The 20,386-nt window shown below is 52.2% G+C and overlaps 1 protein-coding gene across 1 annotated transcript in view; it reads right to left on the bottom strand.

The window, feature by feature from the left end:
• LOC122544771 (A disintegrin and metalloproteinase with thrombospondin motifs 4-like) overlaps window positions 1-20,386 on the bottom strand; it is a 73,959-nt gene that overhangs the window by 36,162 nt on the left and 17,411 nt on the right. The window contains exon 3 of the mRNA XM_087981756.1: window positions 7,870-8,037. Coding sequence (XP_087837882.1) covers window positions 7,870-8,037 — 168 coding nt within the window. The remainder of the gene's footprint in view (window positions 1-7,869; window positions 8,038-20,386) is intronic.

Here is a 20,386-nt window from a genome sequence, read left to right as displayed (position 1 = left end):
ACCCCTGAGTGCTTTCATCAATTGTCCTTTCTACACAGGGTCTAATTGCCTGTATAGTTAAGTGTCGACAGGATTGAACGAATGGCTGATCGGTGACAGCAGTAGGTACACGTCACAATGGCTAGTTAGTCATGACAACTAAGACTGTCAGGAACAAAGGTGACAAATCTGGCACCTTGTTGAGGTCATCCAGACCATCTTTTCACCATCTAAGACACCAATCAGATTGACTGAAGCTCAATGATGCCTCCGAAATTAACCCTTTCAGAACCATCTCCCCCAAAAGCCTTCTCCCTGTTGTTAGCATTTATACGTCCAGGTACTTAATCACTTTCATGTCTACTGCTAAACCTCCCCACCCTCCACCCTCCTCTTCTTTCAGACTTCACAAATTCAGACGGTCCGGAAGTTTCACGATTCTGACATGATCTCCTCAAACTTGAAAGATTGGCACAGCTTCAGAAAGACGACTGTTCATTTGTTAGCCGTTTCTCTGCTGGACAACCTTTTAGCTTTCGGAGAATCTCCACGGAGGATATCATTCCTCCTAAACCAGGCAGTCGATTTGTTACCATAGGGGACCCTGAATTCTCGACACAGTTGAATTCTTCCTTGCTAACTCAGATAATTGCCCGGAACATCATCTGGAGGACCTTCAATCTCATGAATGTCCACCATGGAAGATGGCTGCGGTGTTGATGAAAGGATTTTCTCCTGCTGTGTCCTGGGAACGTACACCAGGCATTTCCCAATTTTTGACCCATCTTGAGGAGTCTGTAGGCATTAGTCTGGTTTCTGCACAGTGGCATCCTCACCCTCATCAATCATCTGTTTAAATTAGGTGAACTCTTCACCTTCATGTATTGGTTAGGATGGACGTCTTAATTTGTCTTCCATCTTCCTGGGAAATGAGTTTTTTTCACCTCCTGAATCGAGGTGCTGAGGGGTGTGCGGCTTACTTAGCCTTATCTCTCTTGGTGATGCCGGTAATCCTCCATTGAAGGACAAATGATGGAATGTTGTCACTGAACTTCTGTTAGCCCATCATCTGACAGCAGACGTCAGTTACAGTAGCACTTTGTTCATGGGATTGTTTTGCTTTCTGAACAATTTCACTTGAGGTTGGCTCAAGCGGCTGATCGCTGGCATCTCCACTTCAGGCTGCTGGTCGCTGCTGTCCCCTCTGTTCAATGGCATATCCACTGTGGTCGCTCTTCGCTGGCATCTGTGGCAGGCATCTGATGACCCTGCTCTGGGCTGGTGTTCACTGGTGACCCTGCTCTGGGCTGGTGTTCACTGGTGACCCTGCTCTGGGCTGGTGTTCACTGGTGACCCTGCTCTGGGCTGCTGTTCACTGATGACCCTGCTCTGGGCTGGTGTTCACTGGTGACCCTGCTCTGGGCTGGTGTTCACTGGTGACCCTGCTCTGGGCTGCTGTTCACTGGTGACCCTGCTCTGGGCTGGTGTTCACTGGTGACCCTGCTCTGGGCTGGTGTTCACTGGTGACCCTGCTCTGGGCTGGTGTTCACTGATGACCCTGCTCTGGGCTGGTGTTCACTGGTGACCCTGCTCTGGGCTGGTGTTCACTGGTGACCCTGCTCTGGGCTGCTGTTCATTGGTGACCCTGCTCTGGGCTGCTGTTCACTGGTGACCCTGCTCTAGGCTGCTGTTCACTGGTGACCCTGCTCTGGGCTGGTGTTCACTGGTGACCCTGCTCTGGGCTGGTGTTCACTGGTGACCCTGCTCTGGGCTGGTGTTCACTGGTGACCCTGCTCTGGGCTGCTGTTCACTGGTGACCCTGCTCTGGGCTGGTGTTCACTGGTGACCCTGCTCTAGGCTGCTGTTCACTGGTGACCCTGCTCTGGGCTGCTGCTCACTGGTGACCCTGCTCTGGGCTGGTGTTCACTGGTGACCCTGCTCTGGGCTGCTGTTCACTGGTGAGCATGCTCTGGGCTGCTGTTGACTGGTGACCCTGCTCTGGCTGCTGTTCACTGGTGACCCTGCTCTGGGCTGCTGTTCACTGGTGACCCTGCTCTGGGCTGCTGTTCACTGGTGACCCTGCTCTGGCTGGTGTTCACTGATGACCCTGCTCTGGGCTGGTGTTCACTGGTGACCCTGCTCTAGGCTGCTGTTCACTGGTGACCCTGCTCTGGCTGGTGTTCACTGGTGACCCTGCTCTGGGCTGGTGTTCACTGGTGACCCTGCTCTGGGCTGCTGTTCACTGGTGACCCTGCTCTAGGCTGCTGTTCACTGGTGACCCTGCTCTGGGCTGCTGTTCACTGGTGACCCTGCTCTAGGCTGGTGTTCACTGGTGACCCTGCTCTGGGCTGGTGTTCACTGGTGACCCTGCTCTGGGCTGGTGTTCACTGGTGACCCTGCTCTGGGCTGCTGTTGACTGGTGACCCTGCTCTGGCTGCTGTTCACTGGTGACCCTGGTCTGGGCTGCTGTTCACTGGTGACCCTGCTCTGGGCTGCTGTTCACTGGTGACCCTGCTCTGGGCTGGTGTTCAATGGTGACCCTGCTCTGGGCTGGTGTTCACTGATGACCCTGCTCTGGGCTGGTGTTCACTGGTGACCCTGCTCTAGGCTGCTGTTCACTGGTGACCCTGCTCTGGGCTGGTGTTCAATGGTGACCCTGCTCTGGGCTGGTGTTCACTGGTGACCCTGATCTGGGCTGGTGTTCACTGGTGACCCTGCTCTGGGCTGCTGTTGACTGGTGACCTTGCTCTGGGCTGGTGTTCACTGGTGACCCTGCTCTGGGCTGGTGTTCACTGGTGACCCTGCTCTGGGCTGCTGTTGACTGGTGACCCTGCTCTGGGCTGCTGTTCACTGGTGACACTGCTCTGGCTGCTGTTCACTGGTGACCCTGCTCTGGGCTGCTGTTGACTGGTGACCCTGCTCTGGGCTGGTGTTCACTGGTGAGCCTGCTCTGGGCTGGTGTTCACTGGTGACCCTGCTCTGGGCTGCTGTTGACTGGTGACCCTGCTCTGGGCTGGTGTTCACTGGTGACCCTGCTCTGGGCTGGTGTTCACTGCTGACCCTGCTCTGGGCTGCTGTTCACTGGTGACCCTGCTCTGGGCTGGTGTTCACTGGTGACCCTGCTCTGGGCTGGTGTTCACTGGTGACCCTGCTCTGGGCTGCTGTTCACTGGTGACCCTGCTCTGGGCTGCTGTTCACTGGTGACCCTGCTCTGGGCTGGTGTTCACTGGTGACCCTGCTCTGGGCTGGTGTTCACTGGTGACCCTGCTCTGGGCTGCTGTTCACTGGTGACCCTGCTCTGGGCTGGTGTTCACTGGTGACCCTGCTCTGGGCTGCTGTTGACTGGTGACCCTGCTCTGGGCTGCTGTTCACTGGTGACACTGCTCTGGCTGCTGTTCACTGGTGACCCTGCTCTGGGCTGCTGTTGACTGGTGACCCTGCTCTGGGCTGCTGTTCACTGGTGACACTGCTCTGGCTGCTGTTCACTGGTGACCCTGCTCTGGGCTGCTGTTGACTGGTGACCCTGCTCTGAGCTGCTGTTCACTGGTGACCATGCTCTGGCTGCTGTTCACTGGTGACCCTGCTCTGGGCTGCTGTTCACTGGTGACCCTGCTCTGGGCTGCTGTTCACTGGTGACCCTGCTCTGGGCTGCTGTTCACTGGTGACCTTGCTCTGGGCTGGTGTTCACTGGTGACCCTGCTCTGGGCTGGTGTTCACTGGTGACCCTGCTCTGGGCTGGTGTTCACTGGTGACCCTGCTCTGGGCTGGTGTTCACTGGTGACCCTGCTCTGGGCTGGTGTTCACTGGTGACCCTGCTCTGGGCTGCTGTTCACTGGTGACCTTGCTCTGGGCTGGTGTTCACTGGTGACCCTGCTCTGGGCTGGTGTTCACTGGTGACCCTGCTCTGGGCTGGTGTTCACTGGTGACCCTGCTCTGGGCTGCTGTTCACTGGTGACCCTGCTCTGGGCTGGTGTTCACTGATCACCCTGCACTGGGCTGCTGTTCACTGATGACCCTGCTCTGGGCTGGTGTTCACTGGTGACCCTGCTCTGGGCTGGTGTTCACTGGTGACCCTGCTCTGGGCTGCTGTTCACTGGTGACCCTGCTCTGGGCTGGTGTTCACTGGTGACCCTGCTCTGGGCTGGTGTTCACTGGTGACCCTGCTCTGGGCTGCTGTTCACTGGTGAGCCTGCTCTGGGCTGGTGTTCACTGGTGACCCTGCTCTGGGCTGCTGTTGACTGTTGACCCTGCTCTGGGCTGGTGTTCACTGGTGACCCTGCTCTGAGCTGCTGTTCACTGGTGACCCTGCTCTAGGCTGCTGTTCACTGGTGACCCTGCTCTGGGCTGGTGTTCACTGCTGACCCTGCTCTGGGCTGGTGTTCACTGGTGACCCTGCTCTGGGCTGCTGTTCACTGGTGACCCTGCTCTGGGCTGCTGTTCACTGGTGACCCTGCTCTGGCTGGTGTTCACTGGTGACCCTGCTCTGGGCTGCTGTTCACTGATGACCCTGCTCTGGGCTGGTGCACATGGTGACCCTGCTCTGGGCTGCTGTTCACTGGTGACCCTGCTCTGGGCTGGTGTTCACTGCTGACCCTCCTCTGGGCTGCTGTTCACTGATGACCCTGCTCTGGGCTGGTGTTCACTGGTGACCCTGGTCTGGGCTGCTGTTCACTGGTGACCCTGCTCTGGCTGGTGTTCACTGGTGACCCTGCTCTGGGCTGGTGTTCACTGGTGACCCTGCTCTGGGCTGCTGTTCACTGGTGAGCCTGCTCTGGGCTGGTGTTCACTGGTGACCCTGCTCTGGGCTGCTGTTGACTGTTGACCCTGCTCTGGGCTGGTGTTCACTGGTGACCCTGCTCTGAGCTGCTGTTCACTGGTGACCCTGCTCTGGCTGCTGTTCACTGGTGACCCTGCTCTGGCTGGTGTTCACTGGTGACCCTGCTCTGGGCTGCTGTTCACTGATGACCCTGCTCTGGGCTGGTGCACATGGTGACCCTGCTCTAGGCTGCTGTTCACTGGTGACCCTGCTCTGGGCTGGTGTTCACTGCTGACCCTGCTCTGGGCTGGTGTTCACTGGTGACCCTGCTCTAGGCTGCTGTTCACTGGTGACCCTGCTCTGGCTGGTGTTCACTGGTGACCCTGCTCTGGGCTGCTGTTCACTGATGACCCTGCTCTGGGCTGGTGCACATGGTGACCCTGCTCTGGGCTGCTGTTCACTGGTGACCCTGCTCTGGGCTGGTGTTCACTGCTGACCCTCCTCTGGGCTGCTGTTCACTGATGACCCTGCTCTGGGCTGGTGTTCACTGGTGACCCTGGTCTGGGCTGCTGTTCACTGGTGACCCTGCTCTGGCTGGTGTTCACTGGTGACCCTGCTCTGGGCTGGTGATCACTGCTGACCCTCCTCTGGGCTGGTGTTCACTGGTGACCCTGCTCTGGGCTGGTGTTCACTGGTGACCCTGCTCTGGGCTGGTGTTCACTGGTGACCCTGCTTTGGGCTGGTGTTCACTGCTGACCCTCCTCTGGGCTGGTGTTCACTGATGACCCTGCTCTGGGCTGGTGTTCATTGGTGACCCTGCTCTGGCTGGTGTTCACTGCTGACCCTCCTCTGGGCTGCTGTTCACTGGTGACCCTGCTCTGGGCTGCTGTTCATTGGTGACCCTGCTCTGGGCTGGTGTTCACTGATGACCCTGCTCTGGGCTGGTGTTCACTGATGACCCTGCTCTGGGCTGGTGTTCACTGATGACCCTGCTCTGGGCTGGTGTTCACTGGTGACCCTGCTCTGGCTGGTGTTCACTGGCGACCCTGCTCTGGTCTGGTGTTCACTGGTGACACTGCTCTGGCTGCTGTTCACTGGTGACCCTGCTCTGGCTGGTGTTCACTGGCGACCCTGCTCTGGGCTGCTGTTCACTGGTGACACTGCTCTGGCTGGTGTTCACTGGCGACCCTGCTCTGGTCTGGTGTTCACTGGTGACGCTGCTCTGGGTTGGTGTTCACTGATGACCCTGCTCTGGCTGGTGTTCACTGGTGACCCTGCTCTGGGCTGGTGTTCACTGGTGACCCTGCTCTGGGCTGCTGTTCACTGATGACCCTGCTCTGGCTGGTGTTCACTGGCGACCCTGCTCTGGTCTGGTGTTCACTGGTGACCCTCCTCTGGGCTGGTGTTCACTGATGACCCTGCTCTGGGCTGCTGTTGACTGGTGACCCTGCTCTGGGCTGCTGTTCACTGGTGACCCTGCTCTGGGCTGCTGTTCACTGGTGACACTGCTCTGGCTGCTGTTCACTGGTGACCCTGCTCTGGGCTGCTGTTCACTGGTGACCATGCTCTGGCTGCTGTTCACTGGTGACCCTGCTCTGGGCTGCTGTTCACTGGTGACCCTGCTCTGGGCTGCTGTTCACTGGTGACCCTGCTCTGGGCTGCTGTTGACTGGTGACCCTGCTCTGGCTGCTGTTCACTGGTGACCCTGCTCTGGGCTGGTGTTCACTGGTGACCCTGCTCTGGGCTGCTGTTCACTGATGACCCTGCTCTGGGCTGCTGTTCACTGGTGACCCTGCTCTGGGCTGCTGTTGACTGGTGACCCTGCTCTGGCTGCTGTTCACTGGTGACCCTGCTCTGGGCTGGTGTTCACTGGTGACCTTGCTCTGGGCTGGTGTTCACTGGTGACCCTGCTCTGGGCTGGTGTTCACTGGTGACCCTGCTCTGGGCTGGTGTTCACTGGTGACCCTGCTCTGGGCTGCTGTTCACTGGTGACCCTGCTCTGGGCTGCTGTTCACTGGTGACCCTGCTCTGGGCTGGTGTTCACTGGTGACCCTGCTCTGGGCTGGTGTTCACTGGTGACCCTGCTCTGGTCTGGTGTTCACTGGTGACCCTGTTCTGGGCTGCTGTTCACTGGTGACCCTGCTCTGGGCTGGTGTTCACTGGTGACCCTGCTCTGGGCTGGTGTTCACTGGTGACCCTGCTCTGGGCTGGTGTTCACTGGTGACCCTGTTCTGGTCTGGTGTTCACTGGTGACCCTGCTCTGGGCTGCTGTTCACTGATGACCCTGCTCTGGGCTGGTGTTCACTGGTGACCCTGCTCTGGGCTGCTGTTCACTGGTGACCCTGCTCTGGGCTGGTGTTCAAGATATCCACACAGTCCATGGCCTATTCATTCCTACCTGTTAATTCGTTCATGTGGGCCAAGCATTGGCCGGGGGTGGGTGTTGTGGGGAGGGCTTGGCAGCACATTGCAGGTCTGGGAGAGGGGAGCCAGCCTCCTCCAAATTCCACGAATAGACAACTTGGGGTGGTGTCGGTTTCGGACAGACTCGCCTCTAGTGAAGCTGTGGTGGTTCACTGGGAGCGAGCCCATTCGCCTTCAGAGCTAAGGCTGGACGGACTGGGCATGTTAGCACCGGAGTTTGGAGGTTGGGACTTGTTTTGAAGCATTTCAGATCTTGAGTGGGCGAGCGGATAGCCCCTCAGGTGGCCCAGATTGGAAAGGCACCATTTTCAAATCTCAGGGCAGGGAGGAGGAGCATTGTCCAACTTTGCAACTCTCTGTCTCATCAACAATATTTTTCAGGTGGGGGCGGATCGACTCTTGTGAGGGAAAAAGAACGAAAGGTTATCGGGGATTGGGAGGGGTGGAATCGATTGCAATGTGGAGTTTGGATTGTAACCAGGCCGGCCGTGATCTTATTGAGTGGCGGAGAAGGGGCTGAATGGCCTACAACCGCTCTGGTTTCATGGACGGACGGGGGGGGGCAGATCCAGCATTCCCTTCCAAACCCAGCCAAGGGAACTGCGAAGCAGCCACCCCGACTGGGAAAGCATGCGAAACCCGAGCACACCAGACGCAGTCACTTTGACTCGCTGGATATACAGTGCGAACGTTGTGACCTGTGCACCCACCTCGTCCGCTCTCGAAGAAGCCCAGAGAGAGTTTACTGCTGCAGCGCGACCAGGGTTCGGAGTAATCAATCCGTGTCAACAGGTTCGACATCATCTGATTAGAACTGGGCAGCTCGCCGACTTGGATACAGATATCCGAACTATCGTGCGGCATACCTAAGAGATGCCCTGACGATTCAAAATAAACAGGAGGGCAATTAGTTTGAGGCTTCAGCCGTCTCCAACAAACCCTTCCAGCGCAGTCACAAGCACAGAAATTGCTGGAAAAGCTCAGCAGGTCTGGCAGCACCTGTGCAGAGAAATCAGGTTTATCGTTTTGGGTCCAGTGACCCTTCCTCAGACCCTTCCTCGTCACGGGTGCTGCCATACCTGCTGAGCTTTTCCAGCAATTTCTGTGTTTATTTCTGATTTCCAGCATTCTGATTTCCAGTTTTTACCCCCAGGACAGGGACAGCACGGGGTTGGATACAGAGTAAAGCTCTCTCTACACTGTTCCCCACCAAACACTCCCAGGACAGGGACAGCACGGGATTAGATACAGAGTGAAGCTGTCTCTACACTGTCCCTCACCAAACACTCCCAGGACAGGGACAGCACGGGGTTAGATACAGAGTATAGCTCCCTCTACACCGTCCCCCATCAAATACTCCCAGGACAGGGACAGCACGGAGTTAGATACTGAGTAAAGCTCCCTTTACACTGTCCCCACAACAAACACTCCCAGGACAGGGGCAGCACAGGGTTAGATACAGAGTAAAGCTCCCTCTACACTGTCCCCCCATCAAACACTCCCAGGACAGGAGCACAGCACAGGGTTAGATACAGAGTAAAGCTCCCTCTACACTGTCCCCCCATCAAACACTCCCAGGACAGGAGCACAGCACAGGGTTAGATACTGAGTAAAGCTCACTCTACACTGTCCCCCACCAAACACTCCCAGGACAGCGACAGCACAGGGTTAGATACAGAGTAAAGCTTCCTCTACACTATCCCCCCATCAAACACTCCCAGGACAGGGACAGCACGGGGTTAGATACAGAGTGAAGCTCCCTCTACACTGTCCCCCCATCAAACACTCCCAGGACAGGGACAGTAAGGAGTTAGATACAGAGTAAAGCTCTCTCTACACTGTTCCCATCAAACACTCCCAGGACAGGGACAGCACGGGATTAGATACAGAGTGAAGCTGTCTCTACACTGTCCCTCACCAAACACTCCCAGGACAGGGACAGCACGGGGTTAGATACAGAGTAAAGCTCCCTCTACACCGTCCCCCATCAAATACTCCCAGGACAGGGACAGCACGGAGTTGGATACTGAGTAAAGCTCTCTTTACAGTGTCCCCCATCAAACACTCCCAGGACAGGGACAGCATGGGTTAGATACTGAGTAAAGCTCTCTCTACACTGTCCCCCATCAAACACTCCCAGGACAGGGACAGCACGGGGTTAGATACAGAGTAAAGCTCCCTCTACACTGTCCCCCATCAAACACTCCCATGACAGGGACAGCACGGGGTTAGATACAGAGTAAAGCTCTCTCTACTCTGTCCCCCATCAAACACTCCCATGACAGGGACAGCACGGGGTTAGATACAGAGTAAAGCTCTCTCTACTCTGTCCCCCATCAAACACTCCCATGACAGGGACAGCACGGGGTTAGATACAGAGTAAAGCTCCCTCTACTCTGTCCCCCATCAAACACTCCCATGACAGGGACAGCACGGGGATAGATACAGAGTAAAGCTCCCTCTACACTGTCCCCCATCAAACACTCCCAGGACAGGGACAGCACGGGGTTAGATACAGAGTAAAGCTCTCTCTACTCTGTCCCCCATCAAACACTCCCAGGACAGGGACAGCACGGGGTTAGATACAGAGTAAAGCTCCCTCTACACTGTCCCCCATCAAACACTCCCAGGACAGGGACAGCACGGGGTTAGATACAGAGTAAAGCTCCCTCTATACTGTCCACCATCAAACCCTCCCAGGACAGGGACAGCACGGGGTTAGATACAGAGTAAAGCTCCCTCTACACTGTCCCCCATCAAACCCTCCCAGGACAGGGACAGCACGGGGTTAGATACAGAGTAAAGCTCCCTCTACACTGTCCCCCATCAAACACTCCCAGGACAGGGACAGCACGGGGTTAGATACAGAGTCAAGCTCCCTCTATATTGTGCACCCCCTTGTCAAACTTTCCCTGGACAGGGACAACGACTGCAGGGAGTTCCCTGTGACCGTGCGGAGAAACTGGAGTTACTAGGTTTGTTTCCCGCGGAGCAAAGGATGCTGGGGTTTATCGGGGATGGCAGTGTCTGATTGACATTCATAAAATTATAAGAGGCATTGACAGAGTAGACTGTGGTAACCCCTTTCCCCTTGGCAGACATGTATAAATCAGGAATCTAAAGTGAGGAGCAAGTGGCTCAGAGGAAACCTGAGAAGCTAAGACTCTATGAACAAAAACTTGAAAGGGTTCAGAAAAGATTTACAAGGATGTTGCCAGGGTTGGAGGGTTTGAGCTACAGGGAGAGGCTGAACAGGCTGGGGCTGTTAGAGAGGGAGTAAAGCTACTTGCCCTCTTTTAAAACTGAAAATAAAGTAACGCTGTCCCAATCAAACACTCCCAGGACGGGTACAGCATGGGATTCGATCCAGAGTAAAGCTCAGTCTTCAGTGTCTGCATCAAACACTCCCAGGACAGGCACAGCAAAGGGTTGCAAGCAGACTGAAGCTCCCTCTATTGTTTTAAACTGAAAGCAAAGCTCCAGGTACAGCACATGGTCATTGGAACAGGAAGGGGCCATTCAGCCCCTCGAGCTGCTGTTCCACCATTCAATGAGATCACGACTGATATGTGGCCGAACTCCACATACCTGCCTTTTGCCTGGATCCCTGAATGCCTTAACAAAACTTTATCTATCTCAGACTTAAAGTGAGCAACTGATCCAGCATCCACTGCTGGTTGTGGAAGAGAGTTCCAAACCTCTCCCACCCTTTATGTGTCAAAGTGCTTCCTTCTTATCTCTCCTGAATGCTCTAATTCTTATACAATGCTACCTAGAATCTCCAATGATGGATGTCGTTTATCTACGCTGTTGTTTTCCTGTTAATATCTTGAAGACTTTGATTAGATTAGCTGTGAAACTTTTAAATTCTGGAGAAAGCAACCCTAATTTGTATAATCACATAAAATAACCTGATATTTTCTTCCTACGGTGTGGTGCTCACATGACTACGAGTAGGATCTAACCAGGGTGTTATACAACTGCAGCATAACCTCTGCATCATTCAATTCCAGTCCTCGAGAAATAACGCCAGCATTCCAATAGCTTTCTTGGTTAATTTCTGTATCTGTGCGAGATATTTTAAAGATCTATGCATCTAAACCCCCATTCTCTTTCAACATCTATTGTATTTAGCTTTATACCGTCGAGAAAGTATCATGATCCTTTGTTGGTTCAAATGGAAAATCTCACAGTTCACTAAGTCTGTTAATATCACAATGTCGGTTTATGCTATCATCTACACTGTATTCACAAGTCAGCATACAGATATCTCTCTGAGAGAGAGGGGGGACTGAGAGACACCAGTCAGTGTACAGATATCTCCCTGAGAGAGAGAGAGGGGACTGAGAGACACCAGTCAGTGTACAGATATCTCCCTGAGACAGAGAGGGGACGGAGAGACACCAGTCAGTGTACAGATATCTTCCTGAGAGAGAGAGGGGACGGAGAGACATCTGTCAGTGTACAGATATCTCCCTGAGACAGAGAGGGGACGGAGAGACACCAGTCAGTGTACAGATATCTCCCTGAGAGAGACAGGGACTGAGAGACATCAGTCAGTGTACAGATATCTCCCTGAGGGAGAGGATCTGAGAGACACCAGTGGGCAATATCTCCCTGAGAGAGCGAGAGGGACTGTGAGACCCCAGTCACGATACAGATATCTCCCTGAGAGAGAGAGGGGACTGAGAGACACCAGTCACTATACAGATATCTCCCTGAGAGAGAGAGGGGACTGAGAGATACCAGTCAGTGTAGAGATATCTTCCTGAGAGAGAGAGGGACTGAGCGACACCAGTCACTATACAGATATCTCCCTGAGAGAGAGAGGGACTGAGAGATACCAGTCAGTGTACAGATATTTCCCTGAGAGAGAGAGAGAGGGACTGTGAGACACCAGTCACTATACAGATATCTTCCTGAGAGAGAGAGGACTGAGAGACACCAGTCAGTGTACAGATATCTCCCTGAGAGAGAGACTGAGAGACACCAGTCAGTGTACAGATATCTCCCTGAGAGAGAGGACTGACAGACACCAGTCAGTGTACAGATATCTCCCTGAGAGCGAGTGGACTGAGAGACACCAGTCAGTGTACAGATATCTCCCTGAGAGAGGGGACTGAGAGACACCTGTCTGTGTACAGATATCTCCCTGAGAGAGAGAGAGGGACTGAGAGACACCTGTCAGTGAACAGATATCTCCCTGAGAGAGAGGGGACTGAGAGACACCAGTCAGTGTACAGATATCTCCCTGAGAGAGAGGGGACTGAGAGACACCTGTCTGTGTACAGATATCTCCCTGAGAGAGAGAGAGGGACTGTGAGATACCAGTCAGTGTACAGATATCTCCCTGAGAGAGAGGGGACTGAGAGACACCAGTCAGTGTACAGATATCTCCCTGAGAGAGAGGGACTGAGAGACAACAGCCAGTGTACAGATATCTCCCTGAGAGAGAGTGGACTGAGAGACACCAGTCAGTGTACAGATATCTCCCTGAGAGAGAGGGGACTGAGAGACACCAGTGTACAGATATCTCTTTGAATGAGAGGGACTGAGAGAATCATTCAGTCGTACAGCACAGAAACAGACCCTTTGGTCCAATTTGTCCTGCCGACCAGGTTTCCAAGCTTAAATTAGACCCAGTTGCCAGCATTTGGCCCATAACCGTCTAAACGTTTCCTATTCATGTCCCTATCCAAATCTCTTCCTACCACTTCCTCTGGCAGTGCATTCTACATTCAAACCAACTTTGTGTGAAAACGTTGCCCCTCCTGTCTCTCTTAAATATTGCTCCTCTCATCTTAAAAATATGTTCCCTCATTTTGAACTCCCCCACCCCAGGGGAAAAGACTTTGTCTATTTACCCTATCCATGTCCCTCATGATTTTATAAACCTCTATAAGGTCACCCCTCAATCTCCGATGTTCCGGTGAAAAAGTCTCAGCCTATCCAGCCTATCCTTATAACTCACACCCTCCTGTTCCGTCAACACCCTTGTAAATCTTTTCTGAACCCTCTCGAATTTAATCATATCCTTCCGATAACAGGGTGAGCAGTAGCATACTGCAAAAATGGCCTCACCAATGTCCAGTACCAGCTCAGGACGACTCATACTCAAAGGTCTGAGCAATGAAGGCAAGCGTGCTAAACACCTTCTTTACCACCCTGTCTACCTGTGATGCAACTTTCATAGAACTATGTTCTTGAGCCCTAGGTCTCTCTGTTTCACAATGCTACCCAGGGCCCTACTATTAAATGTATAAGTCCTGCCCTTGTTCATTTTACCACAATGTAATACCTCACATTGATCCAAATTAAATTCCATCTACCCTTCCTCAGCCCATTGGCCTAATTGATCAAGATGCCTTTGTAATCTTATATAACTTCTTCATCGTCGACTATCCCATCAATTTGGGTGTAATCCGTAAACCGACCAATCTTGCCTCCTAAAGCCTCATCCAAATTATTTAACAACAGAGAAATACCCCTGGTCACAAGCCTCCAGTCTGAAAAGCAACCCTCCACCACCACTCTCTGCCTCCTGCCATCAAGCCAATTTTGTAACCAATGGGACAGGGTCTTCTGCGGAACTTTGTCAAAGGCTTCACTAAAGTCCATGCAGGCGATGTCTAATACTCTGCCCTGATCTGCCTTTTTGGTTTCACCCTCCAAGGACTCAATGAAGTTTGTGAGTCACGATTTCTCACACACAAAGCCAAGCTTACTATCCCTCATCGGTCCTTGCCTTTCCAAATGCATGTAAATCCTATCTCTCAGAATCCCCTCCAACAGCTTACCCATCACTGATGTCAGACTCATCGATTTATAGTTCCCAGTCTGCTCCTGACAGCTTTTCTTAAATAAAGGCACAACATTAGCCACCCTCCAGTCCACCGGCACCTCCCCTGTGGTGTAGATGATACAAATATTTCTACAAGGTGGTCCCGCAACTTCTTCCCTGGCTTTCCACAATATCCTGAGAGACACTTAATCAGGTCCTGGAGATTTATCCACCTTTATGTTTTATTAAGATGTACAGCACCACCTTTTCTGTAGTGTGGACTGTTCTCAAGGCATAAGTATCGATTTCCCCATGTTCCCTAGCTTCCATGTCTTTCTCCACAGTAAATATGACATGAAATATCTCTCCCACCTCCTATGGTTCCATCCATAGACAACCTCATTGATGTTTAAGGGGCCCTACTGTCTCCTGAACTGCTCTTTTAATATACTTGTAGAATCTCTTTGGACTGTCATTAAGCTTATCTGCCAAAGGAAAATCATGTCTTCTTTTTGCCCTCTTGATTTCCCTCTTAAGAATACCCCTCCACCCATTATGCTCTTTGAGAGATTCACTTGATCCCAGCAATCTGTATGCCTCTTTCTTATTCTTGGCCAGAGCTTCAATATCTTTATTCACCAACTGTTTCCTACTCCTACCAGCCTTATCGTTAACTCTTAACAGGAACATACTGCCACTGAACTCTCTTTATCTCACTTTTGTAATACTCCCACTTTACCTGCAAAAAGTCTACACTCATTAACTTTTGAAAGTTCATGTCTCATACCGACAAAATTTGCCTTCTCCAAATAAGAATTACAAACTGCCTATCCTTTTCTATATCTATTTTAAAATGAATAGAATTATGATCACTGATCCCAAAGTGTTCTACTAGTCACATTTCAGTCACTTGCACGCCCTTATTTCACAAGAGAATGTCGACTTCAGCTCCTTCTCTGGTAGGTACAGCTACATATAAGTAAAGAAAATTTTCTGGATCACATTTTACAAATTCCTTACCATTCAAGACAGAGAGACACCAGTCTGTGTTCAGATATCTCCCTGAGAGAGAGAGAGGGGACTGAGAGACACCAGTCAGTGTACAGATATCTCCCTGAGAGAGAGAGAGGGGACTGAGAAACACCAGTCTGTGTTCAGATATCTCCCTGAGAGAGAGAGAGAGGGGACTGAGAGACACCAGTCAGTGTACAGATATCTCCCTGAGAGATAGAGGGACTGAGAGACACCAGTCAGTTTTCAGATATCTCCCTGAGAGAGAGAGAGGTACTGAGAGACACCAGTCAGTGTACAGATAGCTCCCTGAGAGAGAGAGGGGACTGAGAGACACCAGCCAGTGTCCAGACATCTCCCTGAGAGAGAGGGGACTGAGAGACACCAGTCAGTGTACAGATATCTCCCTGAGAGAGAGAGAGAGAGAGAGAGAGAGGGAACTGAGAGACACCAGTCAGTGTACACATATCTCCCTGAGATAGAGAGAGGTACTGAGAGACACCAGTCAGTGTACAGATATCTCCCTGAGAGAGAGAGGTACTGAGAGACACCAGTCAGTGTACAGATATCTCCCTGAGAGAGAGAGGGGACTGAGAGGCACCAGTCAGTGTACAGATATCTCCCTGAGAGAGTGAAGGGACTGAGAGACACCAGTCAGTGTACAGATATCTCCCTGAGAGAGCGAGGTACTGAGACACACCAGTGAGTGTACAGATATCTCCCTGAGAGATAGAGGGACTGAGAGACACCTGTCAGTGTACAAATATCTCCCTAAGAGAGAGGTACTGAGAGACACCAGTCAGTGTACAGATATCTCCCTGAGAGAGAGGTACTGAGAGACACCAGTCAGTGTACAGATATCTCCCTGAGAGAGAGAGATGTACTGAGAGACACCAGTCAGTGTACAGATATCTCTCTGAGATAGAGAGGGGGACTGAGAGACACCAGTCAGTGTACAAATATCTCCCTGAGAGAGAGGTGCCTGAGAGATACAAGTCAGTGTACAGATATCTCCCTGAGAGAGAGGGGCCTGAGAAATACCAGTCAGTGTAGATATCTCCCTGAGAGAGGGGCCTGAGAGACATGAGACAGTGTACAGATATCTCCTTGAGGAAGAGAGGGGACTGAGAGACAGCAGTCAGTGTACAGATATCTCCCTGAGAGAGAGGGGACTGAGAGACACCCGTCAATTTCCAGATAACTCCCTGAGAGAGGGGACTGAGAGACCCCAGTCAATGTACAGATAACTCCCTGAGAGAGAGAGGGGACTGAGAGACACCAGTCAGTGTACCGATATTCCTCAGAGGGAGAGAGGGACTGAGAGACACCAGTCAGTGTACAGACATCTCCCTGAGAGAGAGAGGGGACTGAGAGACACCAGTCAGTGTACAGACATCTCCCTGAGAGAGAGGGGACTGAGAGACACCAGTCAGTGTACCAATATCTCCCTGAGAGAGAGAGGGGTCTGAGAGACACCAGTCAGTGTACAGATATCTCCCTGAGAGGGAGAGGGGACTGAGAGACACCAGTCAGGGTACAGACATCTCCCTGAGAGAGAGGGGGAACTGAGAGACAACAGTCAGTGTACAGATATCTCCCTGAGGGACACCAGTCAGTATCCAGATATCTCCCTGAGAGTGAGGGAACTGAGAGACACCAGTCAGTGTACAGATATCTCCCTGAGAGAGAGAGGGGACTGAGAGAAACCAGTCAGTGTACCGATATCTCCTTGAGAGAGACAGGGGACTGCAATACCCCAGTCAATGTACAGATATCTCCCTGAGAGAGAGAGGGAACTGAGAGACACCAGTCAGTGTACCGATATCCCCCAGAGGGACTGTGAGACACCAGTCAGTGTACAAATATCTCCCTGAGAGAGAGGGGACTGAGAGACACCAGTCAGTGTACCCGTATCTCCCTGAGAGAGAGAGGGACTGAGAGACACCAGTCAGTGTACAGATATCTCCCTGAGAGGGAGAGGGGACTGAGAGACACCAGTCTGTGTACAGATATCTCCCTGAGGGACACCAGTCAGTGTACAGATATCTCCCTGAGAGGGAGGGAACTGAGAGATACCAGTCAGTGTACAGATATCTCCCTGAGAGAGAGAGGGGACTGAGAGAAACCAGTCAGTGTACAGATATCTGCCTGAGAGAGAGAGGGGACTGAGAGACACCAGTCAGTGTACCGATATCTCCTTGAGAGAGACAGGGGACTGCAAGACCCCAGTCAATGTACAGATATCTCCCTGAGAGAGAGAGGGAACTGAGAGACACCAGTCAGTGTACCGATATCCCCCAGAGGGACTGTGAGATACCAGTCAGTGTACAGATATCTCCCTGAGAGAGAGAGGGGACTGAGAGACACCAGTCAGTGTACAGATATCTCCCTGAGAGAGAGAGGGGACTGAGAGACACCAGTCAGTGTACAGATATCACCCTGAGAGAGAGAGAGGACTGAGAGACACCAGTCAGTGTACAGATATCTCCCTGAGAGGGAGAGGGGACTGAGAGACACCAGTCTGTGGGTGGCACGGTGGCACAGTGGTGAGCACTGCTGCCTCACAGCGCCAGAGACCCAGGTTCAATTCCTGCCTCAGGCGACTGACTGTGTGGAGTTTGCACATTCTCTCCGTGTCTCCGTGGGTTTGCTCCGGTTTCCTCCCACAGTCCAAAAATGTGCAGTTTAGGTGAATTGGCCATGCTAAATTGCCTGTAGTGTTAGGTGCCGGGGTAAACGTAGGGGAATGGGTCTGGGTGGGTGCGCTTCGGCAGGTCGGTGTGGACGTGTTGGGCCGAAAGGCCTATTTCCACACTGTAAGTAATCTAATTTAATCAGTCAGTGTACAGATATCTCCCTGAGAGAGAGAGGGACTGAGAGACACCAGTCAGTGTACAGATATCTCCCTGAGAGAGAGGGGGACTGAGAGACACCAGTCAGTGTACAGATATCTCCCTGAGAGGGAGAGGGGACTGAGAGACACCAGTCAGGGTACAGACATCTCCCTGAGAGAGACAATGACTGAGAGACACCAGTCACTGTACAGATATCTCCCTGAGAGACACCTGTTAGTGTACGGATATCTCCTTGAGAGAGAGAGGGGACTTAGAGACACCAGTCAGTACACAGATATCTCCCTGAGAGAGAGAGGGGACTGAGAGACACCAGTCAGTATGCAGATATCTCTCTGAGAGAGAGAGGGGACTGAGAGACACCAGTCAGTGTACCGATATCTCCTTGAGAGAGACAGGGGACTGAGAGACCCCAGTCAATGTACAGATATCTCCCTGAGAGAGAGAGGGGACTGAGAGACACCAGTCAGTGTACCGATATCCCCCAGAGGGACTGTGAGACCCCAGTCAGTGTACAGATACCTGCCTGAGAGAGAGGGGACTGAGAGACACCAGTCAGTGTACAAATATCTCCCTGAGAGAGAGAGGGGTCTGAGAGACACCAGTCAGTGTACAGATATCTCCCTGAGAGGGAGAGGGGACTGAGAGACACCAGTCAGGGTACAGACATCTCCCTGAGAGAGAGAGGGAACTGAGAGACAGCAGTCAGTGTACAGATATCTCCCTGAGGGACACCAGTCAGTGTACAGATATCTCCCTGAGAGGGAGGGAACTGAGAGACACCAGTCAGTGTACAGATATACGCCTGAGAGAGAGAGGGGACTGAGAGAAACCAGTCAGTGTACCGATATCTCCCCGAGAGAGAGAGGGGACTGAGAGACACCAGTCAGTATGTAGATATCTCTCTGAGAGAGAGAGGGAACTGAGAGACACCAGTCAGTTTACCGATATCTCCCTGAGAGAGACAGGGGACTGAGAGACCCCAGTCAATGTACAGATATCTCCCTGAGAGAGAGAGGGAACTGAGAGACACCAGTCAGTGTACAGATATCTCCCTGAGAGAGACAGGGGGCTGCGAGACCCCAGTCAATGTACAGATATCTCCCTGAGAGAGAGAGGGAACTGAGAGACACCAGTCAGTGTACAGATATCTCCCTGAGGGACACCAGTCAGTGTACAGATATCTCCCCGAGAGAGAGAGGGGTCTGAGAGACACCAGTCAGTATGCAGATATCTCTCTGAGAGAGAGAGGGGTTTGAGAGACACTAGTCAGTGTACAGATATCTCCCTGAGAGAGGTGTCTGAGAGACACCAGTCAGTGTACAGATATCTCCTTGAGAGAGACAACCACCTGATGAAGGAGCAGTGCTCCGAAAGCTAGCGCTTCCAATGAAACCTGTTGGATTATAACCTGGTTTTTAACATTGTACACCCCATCTGTAAATCATCACATTGTTAACTTTTTGTCCTTTATACATTGACAGAACCGTGGTTGATCTGGGAATGTGTGAGTTTAGTCAGGAAAACATAGGAAGGTTTCGGAAACTGAAGACAGACAGAGCCCTCAAGGTATATGAAGAAAGCAGGAAAACCTAAACAAGGAATTAGGAAGGCTAAAGAGGGCCAAGAAGTGGCTTTGACCGTCTGGTTTAAGGAAAATCCCAAGGCTTTTGATCGGTACGCAAGGATCGAGAGGAGAGCTAGGGAAAGGGTAGGTCCACTCAAAGACAAAGGAAGAAATTCATGCGTGAAGCCAGTGGATTTGGGCAAGGTCCTTAATGAATCTTTGCATCGGTATTCACAGAGAAGAAGGATGGTGAGAGGGGGACGTTGTTATTCTGAGTCATGTCCTTATGAAAAAGGTGATGGCTTTGGGTGGTTTGAAATTGGACAAGTCCCCAGGGCCTGATGGTATCTATCCCAGAATGCCGAGAAAAGGCAGGGGAGGAAATTGCTCGGGCCTTGTGTGAAATCTTTGTATCCTCTTCAGCCACAGGTGAGGTCCCAGAAGACTGGAGAGTAGCTGACAGTGTCCCTTTGCTTAAGCAGAGCTACTGGGATATAATTGGGAAAACTGCAGGCCGGTAAGCCATTTGTCAATGTTAAGGAAAGTATTGGAGAAGGTCCTTAGGAGAGGATTTATTCACATTTAGAAAAATTCTGGACTTTATTAGCGACGGGCTTTGTGCCAGGGAAGTTGTGTCCCACAAACCTGACTGAGTTTTCTGAGGAAGCGACAAAGATACTTGAGGAGGACAGTGTGGTGAATGTTGTCAAAGTGCCCCATGGCAGGCTGATGCAGAAGGTTATATGGGGTCTGCGGTGAGCTGGTCAGATGGGCAGAGAACTGGCTTGGTCATGAAAAACAGAAGGCTGGGGAACTGTGACCAGTGGTGTTCCACAGGGATCAATGCTGGGACCCCTGCTGTTGTAATACATATGACTTGGAGCAGAACATATTTGTATCATCGATAGTCACAGGTGAGGTGCCGGAAGACTGGAGGTTGGCAAACATCGTGCCACTGTTTCGGAAGGGTGTAAGGACAAACTAGACCGGTGAGCCTGACCTTGGTGGTGGGCAAG

Source organism: Chiloscyllium plagiosum, unplaced genomic scaffold (genome assembly GCF_037043375.1).
Source record: "Chiloscyllium plagiosum isolate Xiang-an unplaced genomic scaffold, Cpla_swu_hap1 HiC_scaffold_40, whole genome shotgun sequence".
Taxonomy (NCBI): domain Eukaryota; kingdom Metazoa; phylum Chordata; class Chondrichthyes; order Orectolobiformes; family Hemiscylliidae; genus Chiloscyllium; species Chiloscyllium plagiosum.
This window is presented reverse-complemented; position numbering and strand designations above follow the sequence as displayed.